This window comes from Struthio camelus, chromosome 18 (genome assembly GCF_040807025.1).
Source record: "Struthio camelus isolate bStrCam1 chromosome 18, bStrCam1.hap1, whole genome shotgun sequence".
Taxonomy (NCBI): Eukaryota; Metazoa; Chordata; class Aves; order Struthioniformes; family Struthionidae; genus Struthio; species Struthio camelus.
Window position 1 is genome coordinate 14317635 of NC_090959.1, and position 13062 is coordinate 14330696.

Genomic DNA, 13062 nt, shown 5'->3' on the forward strand with positions numbered 1-13062 from the left:
TTTTGTGGTTATACAGACTAATCACTGTAATTTTTTCAAGTGCTGGTCATTTTTTAGCAATTATTGAACCCACCCACCATATTTTCTAACCTATGTTAATCAGTAAACGATAACTCAGTGCTGAGTTGCCTGATGACCAGTACTGTGTAACAGGAGTACCACTAAGCAAAGACAACAGAAAACAGTGGAACACTTATATGACAATCTCTTGTATTAAAATAGCAATAATTTTATTATTGTTTTTGAATTAATTAAGCACTTCACAATTTTACAACTGCCCACTAAAACAAAACGACCTTTTGCCTAGTATATGTGCTCTACTGACATATTACGTAATATATTTTATTCTGGACAAGACATTTAATGAGGAAAGACAACCCCTTCTCATTTACACAGATTCCATGTGTTGGTTTAAAAAAAACATGCTTGAAAGAGCCCTGAAATTGTGGACTACAACAGATTCATTTATTGTATGACTATAATAAATAGGTTTTTTTTTTTTTTTTAAGTGCATTATGTGACAGTAACCTCTGTGAGGTTACAAAATCCTGGTTATAAGGGAAGTGCTCAGTGTGAACACAGTGCAAAAAGTCAAGTTGCCCTGAGAATTTATAAAGGTGGTCATAAGTTTACCATCATGATAGGTTCCTGTTACCACTACTTAATGGCTTAATAACTTTTTTGTCAGCTAGAATCATTTTGATTTTCACTATTGAGTGTGAGGGGAAAAAGGAGTGTAAATTTCATCTTTCATGTGACATGAGTCAGTTCTAATGCATGAATGTCAACAACTTAGGAGCACCTTAAAAGAAAAGCTTTTTTCATGTACTGAATTCATTGAGATTGCTCTCAGTTCTACTGTAAGTTAGGCCTGCTTAACTCAGAGTCAGCAACGCCAAACAACTGATTTAGTAACAGCTACTTTCAATTCTTCTCCAGCAGTGCAAGATAAGCAAAGAGATAAAAGGCATCTTGGAATAACACTTTAACACTCAAGATTTTGCATGCGCAAATAACTCTGAGAGGCTGCAGAAGGAAGACAATACAAGCCAAACTCATGTTGCTGAGCCATTCAGTTCTGCCCTCTGACACTGTGATATACATGACATTAACCTTTAAATTGATAGTCTCAGCTTTACATAATCTGGCTCTGTCTGCAATAACATTGAGATTTTGATGTTTGCTAGCAAGTGGATGATTATCTCCCAGAAGACGGGTTCCAGCAACATCCATGGTAATTTGGTGTTCAAAACCAGTCTCAGAGGAGATTTTTAATAGCGTGCTGGGAGGCAATTCAGTACTCTGGCAGACAGAAGTACTATGGTGACTGGGAAAGGACAGGGGAAACACACTTTAAAATAGGGCCTTTTATTCAGCCCAAGCACTTCTATGTGTGTTCACTGTCTTCTCTTCTGACAAAAATATAAGACTCCACTTCTATAGACTTTACCAATACTGGGTAAACTCTATTTAAATTACTTAAGTGAGCAAGTTTCACAAAAGTAATGGAACACAATTCAGTTTATACCAAGAATCTTCCACAGTCACTGAAGGTGCGATTCATCTCACCTGACTTTATGTCTACAGACACCGCTTGACATAATTTGGCATGGTTTGCATTAATGCTGAGAAATATATTACGTCTGAACTAGTCTCCCAATGTTCTCTCCGCATTCAGTGCAGACAACAGTTTGTCTACTGACTATATTGACTACATCTTCATTGACAATAGTCTAGGATGAAGAGTTTAGATGTATATGTCATATATGTTCATATGTTATTTAGTCCTATGAAGCCTGCCATAGGAGGCAACAAACCTTACAATTTGATAGTGCCCCATCTTACAGAGCTGCTTATTTTCTTCTGCCATATGAGGAAGACCAGACTTCTCAATTCCCTGTATTTATTCTTCCAGGACACAAGTGTTGCTCCCAGATTGGCACTGGTCGCTCCTCTGATTCAGATGCAGAAAATAAAGCAGGTGGATTGCAAGCCTACAGCAGCCCTTCAATCTGTGTAGCAGGCAATCACACCTCATCCCAACCTCAGAGCGCTCTACCTGCCTTAGACCTCCTGGTTATGAAATATCCTGATACAGTAGTTGTGTCACTCCTTGAAAACAATTTCTGCCTCAACTTACAACCTCAGAGTGCTCCAATACAAAACTGTAGTATTAGCGGCATTCATTGTCTTTTAAATGGACAATGAAAATTCTTCTGTACTAAAAAATAAATGATTTTTACCATTCCCTAGTAGTAGATAGCCACTGACACACAGGTAACTGAACACTACATAGACAAGCAATAAAAACCTATTGTTACTGAAGGTACAGAGGCTTAAAACAAGAGCAATAATCAGAATCTGACCTTCAGAGGCAGAAAGTACTTGCAACTCAAACTGAATTCAAGTACTGACAAACGCCCAGTACGGCTGAAATAAGACATTCAAAATACATCTTGCATTTCTGCTGCTATACTGAATAACTATGTAACTTTTATAATATCAGCTCTGTGATTTTTTGGATGCTTCACTTAGTTTAGAAATCAAAAAGGCATATAAACAGCCACTTCAGTAACAGCGACTGCTAACAGAAATGACCATTTGAATTAGAGTATGAAAAATATATGAATTGCACGTTTTATCAAAAGATTTTTTTGGAATAAATCTCTCACCTACTGAGACAACATCCAAGCAAAGAGCACATTTAATTACCCTAGAAGGTGGGCTAACTACCGTAATGCATGGAAAGAATTTCTAATTCAATAATTTTGTTTTTAAATCAATTTCAGAGCTGTCTACATTGGTCAGCAGGTATGAAACAAACTATAAACAAACTAATTGGCAGAGGGTTAGTTCTATCCTGCCACATGACGAACAAGTCAATTCTCAATTGTTTCAAACCGGATTGAGTTTCCTCAGTACTTTGAGGAGATGCTCAGCAGCGCATAGAATCGCCACTCATGACTTCAGGCCCTAAAAGCCACAGACTAACGGAGCTGGGCAACTAGTTCACTTGAAATCCTGGCCTTGTTAAAGGGGTATCGCACCTAAGTAATCACATTAAGCTGCCAAACATGGGATGCTTCTTGGAGTTTCTGCAATTCCAGAATGACCCAATGGACTTTTTTGACTAACACATACTTGGCTGTGTGCTGCCTACAATCTTGATTTTAAAAATAATTTGTGATTTTGATGAATAAGCAGCAATCCAAAATAAGACATCTGAATATGCAGCATGATTTTCATAGTATATTCCTTCTGAAAAGCAGCTCTTCTAATATATCCAGCCAACCAGTTTTGAAAACTTACACTATACTTATAAAGCTAAAGTACTTCACTCTGCATGCAGTGAAGAATATGCATTAAAACATTCAAGGACAATCATTTATTTACTAGATTTAAGCCTGTTACCAATCTCACACCAGACTAAATCCTCAGAAGGAAAGCAGCCCAGCAGTAAGCTACATATTGGGCAGACTCTTCTGTGTTACTCTGCTCTCAGTGCTGCAAAAGGAATTCTGTTTGTGGATCCATGTAAAAACCAATTTACCAGTAAAATCATCATTTTCCCATTTTGTGTTCAGTCTTGAACTAGTTTATAATCAGTAGTAGGTGATTAGAGAACTCAAAAGTGCTACTGCAATAGTACTGGGACACTAGGGAAAAGGGAGCGGGGATTCAGGCTTCTAGCGTTCTATTCCAAGGCTCCGCGACCAGCTCACTGCACTGCCTTTATAGTTTGTCTTTCATACCCATGCCTTGAGTTTTAAATTTATCCGTTTCTAGTATGGGTGTAAGATCATTAGCTTTTATGTAGTGCTTTGAGATCTTCAAGTGTGATCACAACAAAAGTGCAAAATTGCTCTAGTTTCCCTTAATAAAAATAGCTCCACAAGGAAAGGCCAATTCCATTTCCCTGGAGAAAAAAACCTACTTGTACATCACCCCAAAAGATGAGAACTCCCCCATGGTCAGCCTAATTTACACTTAAATCACGCCTGCTCCCTATAGCAAACATTGCAGATGAGAAAAGGCACATGGTTAAGAAACTTTTTTTTTTTTTTAAAAGGGAAACAGAGGAGCAGCTGGCACATTTTCATGTTGTTTTAGCTCATAATTAAATTTCTTTTGCAAACTAAATATTAATAGAAACACTTAACGTGGCTAAAACGTTAACAAATATACTTATGTAAAAATACATACTTCCCTACTGTGCTTGCCATCCAAATTTTGCTAAGCTGGAATAGTGCCCAGACTTGGTGAGATAACATAAACAAAAATAGAAATAAAAACAGTAAAGCCACACTGTCCATTTAAAAAAAACCAGACATGGTAAAACAGACTCGTTATAAATATTTTATGCAGTCCAGAATACCATTAGCAACAAAAGTGCCTTTCTTCGCTTTCAGATATTTAGTCTGACAGCATCCCTTTGAACCATTCTGCACCGATTCACACACCACAAGAAATCACGCGGGCTTTCAACGGATGTAACGCGATACACATTTTGGCCCTTTATACTTTCTGAGAGGTTTAGAACAGTTTGTACACATCACTGGCTACTTTCCTGTTCTGAAACACTTTGCCAGGTTTGGCAGGTTTCAAAAAGAGGGTTTGTATTGCCCTAGGAGCACAGAGCAATGCCAGGGAAGAGAATAAGGCTATTCAAAAGCTGCTCTACATCCAATTTCTTTTGCTTAGATGAAGTGGATCCAGCTCTCCTCACATTCTCTAGGCATCTTAAGGGGGTAATTCCGGCAGGTAAAACTGTAGTTGTTGCCTCTGTTGTTATCCCAATATTCCTGCCCATTGACTCTGTATCTTGCTGCAAATTGGACTACAGAGCACAGATGAAGGAGGAAAGGAGGTACAGGGAGAAAAAAAGTGAAAACATCAACCTGAGCTTGCCCGTTTTTCTCAGGGATGCTGCTATGCCAATGAGCACACACTTCATGGAGGCTTTTCCACTGGTTGAAGGTGTATCGCACAGATACCTGCTTCTCAAAAGCAATATTACAAACTTGGATGGTGCCACTGAGCCCCAAATCTGAATTGGTCACTCGTTCAAGACACACCTGCTGCTCCTGAAGTCGGGCAGAGAAATCCATACAGTCTGCAGGCTGCTGGAAGTCAGGGACCAAGCACTGCATGGTGAACTCCAGGTCCAAGCTACTGCCCCAGAGGTCTGAGTTTATGGAGAGCCTGGAAAGGACATGCAAGGGGATTGACGGATCCTCTCCAGTCTGGAAGACTTTCACTTCAGTCAGCTCCAAGCCCAAAGCATCAGCAAATCTCACCCTGTTCGTACGACCCTCGCATCCTGGAACTCGGCACTGCACTCCTGCTCGCTTTCTTCTTTCAGGTGATGTAGGCAAAGACCTCGCTCGGCGGCGTATGATAGGCCGTAAAGCTGGATCGCAGCTGGTGGCAGTGCTACTCTGAGGCCGATTTGGTTGCGAGCCCCCCTTGGCCGGGATACTGCTCAGAAGACTCACGCTGCTACTTGTGTGAACTGCCTGGGGCCGCTGCTGCCCTCGTCCCGGCTCTGCCTCAGCCTGTAACATGTTCTGATAGAGATTGGAGAGGTAGCTGGGACTCCTCCGAGGACCACGTACCTCCATTCTTAACCGATGACAAAGAGCTGAGGTTGACGCTGCCGATACTGAGTACTGCCTCTCTGAAGCACGTAACTTGGGAACGACAGCCAGAGCAGGAGGGTATTTGGGGTTGTTCTGCTGGTTGCTGCAGGAATTCACTGGAGCAACGAAGCCTTCCGCAGTGAAGGGCAGAAACCTGGAAGCTCTCGCAGCAGCTGGCAGCGAACCGGAGGCTCGTGCATCGGAGGGGAAAGCTGAGGGCCGCCTCACCGGCTGGTGACCTCGAGGCTGTTACGCTGGCTGGAGGAGCTGCTACACAGGCTGGAAAGGGATTCAAGACTATCACACCTGCTGCTGGAGGACCTGAAGCTCTCCTGCAGGCTGGAGACCGACTGGAGGCTGTCGTGCGGGGCGCCGGCGGACTCCAGGCTGTCCCAGAGGCTGCTGGGGGCCCGGCGGTGCCCCTGAAGCGCCCCGGAGCGGGGCTGCAGGCTGTCCTCGCAGGCGCTCGTCGACGCCAGGCTGCCGCAGTGGCAGCAGGGACACTCGAGGCTGTCACACTGGAGGCTGGGCGACTCGCGGCTACCGGCCAGGCTGGGAAAGGCCGGGAGGCTGTCGGGCGGGACGGAGGAGCCGGAGCCGAGGCTGCTGCGGCGGCTGGAGGGCGTGAGGAGGCTGTCGGGCGGGGCCGCGCAGGCAGAGTCGGTACTGTGGCCGGGCGGGGAGGGAGCCGCGCTCGGGGACTCGGCAGCCCACATCAGCTGGCGGCAGGGCAGGGCAGGGCGCTGCGCAGCCGGCAGCCGACCGCGGCCCCACAGCCCGCGGCAACCGGCACCGCTCGCCCCTCCGCGGACAGACCGCCGCCGCCGCCCTCGCCAGCAGCGCATGCGCGTCCCCCCCCCCCCGGGCAACTAATCAAGAGGAAACCATCAGCCGTCCGCGGTGCGCATGCGTCGTCACTCGGCGCGTGCGCATTAGCCAGAGCGACGTCGCCGCAGTCGACTTGCCCTTAGCTGCTGGCGGAGGCAGGTACCGGGCAGGTGCTGGCGGGACCGGGGCGCGGGGGGGAAGACAGCGAAAAAATACACGGATATAGCTCGTTATTAACGCCCTGCAGCAAGACCAAGGGTGGGTGAGCAGAGGTAATTTGGTGCTAATTGTCTGCTACCCTTTGGAAATCATGCGCCCTTGGGAATGCTGTTTTTAGAAGATAAAAAAAAATACTGCATGTTCTGCTGGTAGTATTTTTAGTACGAATTTAAGGGTCCTGGGAGATTTGTTTTGGAACAAGAAGAAGAAAATTAAGCATTCGATAGAGAACTTGCATATCGGACGGTACCAAGAGCGCGTTTCCTGCCGCGGGAAGGACGAGCCGGCGCGGCGCGCCCGGGAGGCAGGCGCAGCGCAGGGCAGCGCAGCGCAGGGCAGCGCAGGGCAGCGCAGCGCAGCGCAGCGCAGCGCAGCGCAGGGCAGCGCAGCGCAGCGGCGCCCGCCCGCCCGCCCGCCCGCCCGCCGCTTGGCTGCGGTGCTTGGCTCCGGTCCTACGCGCGGCGTGGTGCAAGGGCAACACGATGAGGAGCACGCCAGGAAACGAAAAGTAGCTCATGCAATGCTGCTGTACCTTCTCATGCTCCCCCCGCCTCCCCGTACCTTGCCCAAGCATCCTCTCAGGGACGGGCTTGTGAACCGTATGCCGACTGCCGTGAAGTAAGCACAGCGCTGGGGCAAGGGAGAGTGTTTTCCAGGACTGTTTGGGAGCTGATTATGTTACTGCTTTAAAAAAAAATAATAATCACATTGGGAGGAATGGCATGGTGTTTGTTTACTGCATCTCTAGGACGTGGTGATGCCTGCGTTTGATGCGCTGTGTCTCATCAACCCGAAACACTGGAGTCCTTTGAAGGTTATGTAAAAATAAAGGCGCAGACACTCTTCAAAGAGAGGAACAATGGGACCAGGCATTCAGGAACATCCTTTATTACTGCGCAGCGGGACACCGGAAAAGGAAAGCCAAATCAATGAAAACCACAAAGGAACGGTAAAGTAAGGAAATTACCTTCTCTCTTTATAATTAGAGATTTCTCTAAGTACTGTAAATTAGTTAATAAATGCATGACTGTGTACTGTTCAGATTCTCATCCTCCTCTCTGATCCACAGCAACGCAAGCGGTTGCGCTGTTTGATCTTGCAGGTCCCAGCGACAGAGACGACTGCGTCAGTGCTGAAGGCACAAGGCTTATTTGCATGATTTTATCAGCTCTTAAAGTGATGACTATTTTTTAAAGCGAAATCAAACTACACTGACATAACAGCTATGAAGAATATGTGCTGCCTGGCAAAATTAATTGTACTGCAGTGAATCTAAAGTAGGCTGGGGAGATACAACTTGTTTATTTCTGTTCTAAAATGACGTTTTAAAGCTTTCCTTCTTGAAATTAGTAATATTTCTTGTTTGTAGAACAAACACCACTTTCTTGACTCCTACAGCATACACTGTTTTAATGATTCAGTGTGGGTTTTTTTTTTTTGTTTGTTTGCTGCTGTGCTTACAGAGAAAAGTATCTGATCTATTAGAGGAAAGGAAATATTGTGTAATTTAGTTTTAAGCTGTCCAGATCAATAATGTCATTCCTTTCACTTCCGTATGAAGCTTTTCCTTATCAATATTTTGCATGATCCAACAACAAAAAATAGTGAATTTTTTGTTGAATAGTGAAACTGACTTTGTTTGTGCCTTTATTGCAAAATAGTTTCTATTAATATTATAATAGACTATATGCTACCTGTTCACTTTGCTCATTTTCTTCATAGAAAAATTCCTTTAAATTTTACTGAGACTATGCAAATGAGATAGCCAGGCAGGAATTGGCTTGTACTGGTCTTCATATCATACTTAAAGATTACTTCTGCTAAACTGCAGTAGGCCCACAAGTAACAGGTACTACATAAATTAATAGTTAAGTATATAATCTCTAATATTTACTATTTATTATCCCCAACATAACTTTGGTTTCCCCTGACAGAATAGTCTTTATAAGGGCCAAGTTCTCTTATTATATTATCTATTGGAATTTTGCACTTTTGTGTAGTATAAAAATAAAAAGCGACCACAGTATGGTTCTCATGAACTTTAAGTCTCTCCAAGCATAGTTGCCGTCAGCTCTCTCTTTTAAACTGAGTTGCACTGTAAACTTTTACTATGTTTCTGTTCTGACCATGAAATATGTTACTATTGGTGTATGGTATTCTGTTTAATCCTCGCTAGTTACAGCGGTGGAAAAAGCCATCTGAGTACCAAAGGACTAAAGAAACAAATTTCTCATGTGAGATCTTCTGGAAGATTAGGCAAAAATATATCAAATGCCACTGAAAAGGTAAATCATTCCAGTTCCTTGTTTCCTTACAGAAAAAGAGTACTTAGTTTATATCAGCTTTCTTGATCGCAGTAGCAGCATCACATACTTTCCTATCTTTCCAGACTTCCCATGACACTCAGGACGATAACCAACCATGTATTTTTTACAAGGAAAGAAACCAGCTGGGTGACCACATTCAGCCAAGCAGGTAATTTTATGTTAAGGTTCTCTGCTTTATTTGTAGACGTTTCAAATTGGTATGCAAAATGGTTGTGATGAAATCATGGGTTCATTGATTTCTATAAGAATTTTACCTTTGGCTTCACTGGCCCCACAATTCAGCATTTATGAGGAAAAAAAAACTTAAGTTATTAATATGGAAACTTATTATACTGCTTCAATGAGCTTCTAGGCAAAATCAGAATAAAATAAGACAAAAAAATTATCAGAAAAATAATTACTCATGATAGCGTCCCTGAGAATTAAGAATCAACATAGGAATTTTCATGGAGAAAATACCTTTAAAAGATCCATTTGAAGATGAGGAGAGTTTTGGATTTAAGAAGTATTCGAGAACAAGCTCTTGTGGCAGAAAGTATTCGAGAACAAGCTCTTGTGGCAGAAAACATAACCCAATGTGTGAGAGAAGAAAACTGATACTGGGAGGGGAATGCGAATAGTGAGAAAAGACTGAAAAATGAAATGACTATGGCGTGTAGAGTTTTAATAGTGGATAAAAAAAATCAGAGAGCGTTCATGGTTGGGTTGAAGAAGTTAATGGGAATAATATTGCCAGATACAAGATTCCTTGCAACAGAATGGAGTGGATACAAGCAAATATTACGAGCCTAAATTTAATCTTAGAACTCTATTTTGGGAGCTTGCTACTTTAAGGAGAAAGTGAGAAAGATTTACTGAAATTAGCGTCCTCTAGAAAAATGGAAGCTATTTTGGATAAGTTAAGTTTGGTAACATACTAACATTGTTTTTACTGCTGAATCTTGACTCTTTCCACAGTGAGGTCTCTGTAAACAGAGATTGCTGTTCATGACCTCTTTTTGCACTCCTCATCATACAAAATTTTTCCTATTCAGTTGTCCGCTAGTCCCTCTCTGTTTGAATGCAGGCACACACAGTTCTCTCCGTTTATGCGGTACTGTTTCTGACGTTTGCTGTTACATTTCCTCTTTTAAGACAAAATAACATCTTGAATTTAGTATTGTACCTCAGGATATTTTGGGGTGAATGCTACCTTTTAATTTGTGATTGATGCACATGTGTATTCATTTGGGAACTATAAGCAGCAATAAGTTTTTATTTTTAAACTATTCAGCATTCCTTACAGAGAGGGTCACATTCTCAACTGCTATAAATGAGTGAAGTGAAGGGGGTTGCATCAGTTTATACCATTTGACCATGAAAGCTTGATTGTTTTGTCTTATGTCCTAACTATTAATTCTGGCCATGGTCTCTGTCTTTAGACTGAATTTCTATTTTATGTGTAACAAGCATTGCAATGTATATCAAATAAGTCAAACCACAACACAGGGTAGCAGGCAGTGTTCTCTTTGCTAGCAAATATTAATCTTACCTCATCAGTAAGTTTTCATGCCAATTTTAGCTTAATTCACATAGATCCAAGTTCTTGTAAGACAGTAGCAAGTCCTTTGTAACTTGTTGTTCCAAATACATTAATCATTTTACTTGTATATGCTCTTTCTTCCTGTTCAGAACGATGAGCGTTTGCACCTCATTGCACAGAGTACAAGGATCAAAGAGGAGTGTCTCAGAAAGAAAACAAAGCGAATCTGTGCTGCACAGGATCCCTCCTAGCATGAAGGGCAGCTCACAAGGTAGCTTCAGGAGGGCAAAAGATGTCCCGATGCAACACTGTTATTGCAGTAAGAACAAACAGTTAGAAAACACTCATAAAGAACATGTTGCTGAAGCTGGTCCATGCTCTTCTAAATGGCAAGAAGCATCTGTAGATCAGATGCTTCTCGATTTTGAATCGGTACGAATTATTAAAGAAGATGCTGAAGATGATAGTGCCAGTGACCTTTCTGATTCAGAAAGGATTCCCGTTCCTCCATCTCCCTGCACACCACCAGAACTCATTCTCAGAGCTGAAGAAATTGATCCAGTTTGTTTGGAACATGTCCTTGATACAGGGTTTAAAGAATCAGAATATTATTACCCAGACTTCCTCCCACCCCCTTTCAACTCCTGGGATTTGAAGCAGCTGGCCATCTTTGTTACTGTAGAGGGTAAAACTGAATTTCGACCGAAGCCAGCAGGATTTCTTGAGAAATACATTGATCGTCTTTTGCAGCTGGAATGGCTGCAAATGCAGACTGTACAGAATGAGAAAGGAAAGACAGCAAAAGTCAGACCTCAAACTGCTCCCAGCTCCATCCGTACCCTAAAAAGCCCTGGGAAAGGCAAAGTATTGCCCAGCCCTTTGCCTAGCAAGCAAGCAATTCCCCAAGAAAGCATTACAAAGCTCCCCACAAGCTATTCAGGTCACAGGAGAGACGCATACTGTGAAGAAAACTGCCAAATGCATGCACAGCCAGGTCACTTTTCTGAGAGCATGGGACGTGCACTGTCATCTCAGAGAAATTCTGGTGAAGTAAGGAGTGAGTTGAGAAAGAAACCGACTGCAAAGCAACAACTTCTCAATACGCAGCCCTCTGAAAACAGTTCTAAAATTCAAGGCATCGGTAACATCAGACCCCCTAAGCAGACCCCTGTATTCCATGGTTCAGCTGCTCCCACTAAAGGCTTAAAAACATATTCGTGTACAAATCCAAAGAAAAACGGCAATGCTAATAACTATGTTCCTTGCAAAAAAATAACAGGGGACAGGAAAATGAAAACAAATGGCACAAAGCAAACATCACGTAAATTTAAATGAAAAATAATCATTAGTAAATGTTGATGCTTCTTGACTGCTAGAAAGCATTTGGCCATGTAGAAGGGTCATGTTTCCTTCATAGGAAGATCTTGAGGAAAGTATGCTCTTGATGCATTTTTCTAAATCACCACTACTCAATTCAATATATTTGATCATAAACCAGCAAGGCCATCAGGAATCTTTTCCTTGAAGGCAAATGTCTTCCACTGGTCTTTCCTCAAAAATATTTACAATTGCTAAATGAAGATAACACTATCTAAATAAGCAAGTTTAGAGAAATATTTAATTGTAAAATTTCCTATTAGCACCACTAACCCCACGGAAATTTGTGGTGTTTCATCTGTTCACCTTGGTGTATTTGAGAGGAGAACAAGATCTATGCTCTTTTTCTTGAGCAGATGTGCTTTTTTGCGGGGTGGGTTTGGTGGTGTTTTTTTTTTTTTTTTTTTTCTGATGGAAAAGGGCTGAATTGTTTTTATAAAATAATGGAACAGGCCAGGCTTATCTATGCAAAGTTAATCTCTCTAATTCTTGATAGGAGATAATGAACTGGATTCTTTCAGATAGGAAGAAGAATGGAGAGAATGTTCTGAAATGTTTTAATGCACAAAGGTTTCTATTAAAGGAAAACAATTATTAGGGAATAGATAGCTTCCACAGTGACAGATTAAGACCATGAAATGCATATTTTTATATCCAGAAACCTTTACTATGTTTACAAACAGCTTTCCTTCAAGTTCATTTTGTAAGTCTTGATGCATTTTGTCACTGAGACCAAATAATCACATTCCTGATTGTTGTGACAAAGGTCCCAATCTTGAAAGATGTTTTGTATTGTCTGCTCATGGTGATGGCAATGCAAATTGAAGTTGCGCTTTGTTTTCCTTCACCGCTCTGCACCCAATTCTGCTAGTATTTGTTATGTACTTTCTTTACTACATGCAAATGACATCTTGATCTTGTCAAAATCGAAACACAATCGCTTATAAGCTACATCAAGAGAGTCAATGATACTTCACATTTTCTTCACATGTGGGAAGCAAACCAAATCCAATAGAGTAGTTTGACCATTTCCCAAGGCAAGGTATGCGTAAAATTTACACTAATTCAGATTCTAAGGTTCCCATTTTAGTTAGATCCTCTTTCTGAAGCAAAGAAAGAAATGTGACTGTTATAGAAGTGAACTGACAGC

At 42.1% G+C, this 13062-nt stretch overlaps 2 protein-coding genes across 8 annotated transcripts; one reads left to right on the forward strand and one right to left on the reverse strand.

Annotated features, from left to right (window-relative positions):
* Window positions 1-208: 208 nt before the first annotated feature.
* PPP1R3D (protein phosphatase 1 regulatory subunit 3D) lies at window positions 209-6486 on the reverse strand. Its single transcript, XM_009670613.2, has one exon. The coding sequence runs from the start codon at window positions 5619-5621 to the stop codon at window positions 4698-4700; it is 924 nt and encodes a 307-aa protein (XP_009668908.1). The 5' UTR covers window positions 5622-6486; the 3' UTR covers window positions 209-4697.
* Window positions 6487-6555: 69 nt separating this feature from the next.
* Window positions 6556-12254, forward strand: FAM217B (family with sequence similarity 217 member B). 7 transcript variants are annotated; one of them, XM_068912445.1, is made up of 5 exons: window positions 6556-6622; window positions 7435-7640; window positions 8863-8971; window positions 9076-9161; window positions 10685-12254. In XM_068912445.1, the coding sequence occupies exons 2-5, from the start codon at window positions 7546-7548 to the stop codon at window positions 11868-11870; spliced, it is 1476 nt and encodes a 491-aa protein (XP_068768546.1). In that variant the 5' UTR covers window positions 6556-6622; window positions 7435-7545; the 3' UTR covers window positions 11871-12254. The 7 variants fall into 7 exon arrangements, with proteins under 7 accessions (XP_068768546.1, XP_068768547.1, XP_068768544.1 ...); XM_068912446.1 differs by having other exon boundaries at window positions 6570-6626; XM_068912443.1 differs by having other exon boundaries at window positions 6611-6739.
* The last annotated feature ends 808 nt before the right edge of the window (window positions 12255-13062 follow it).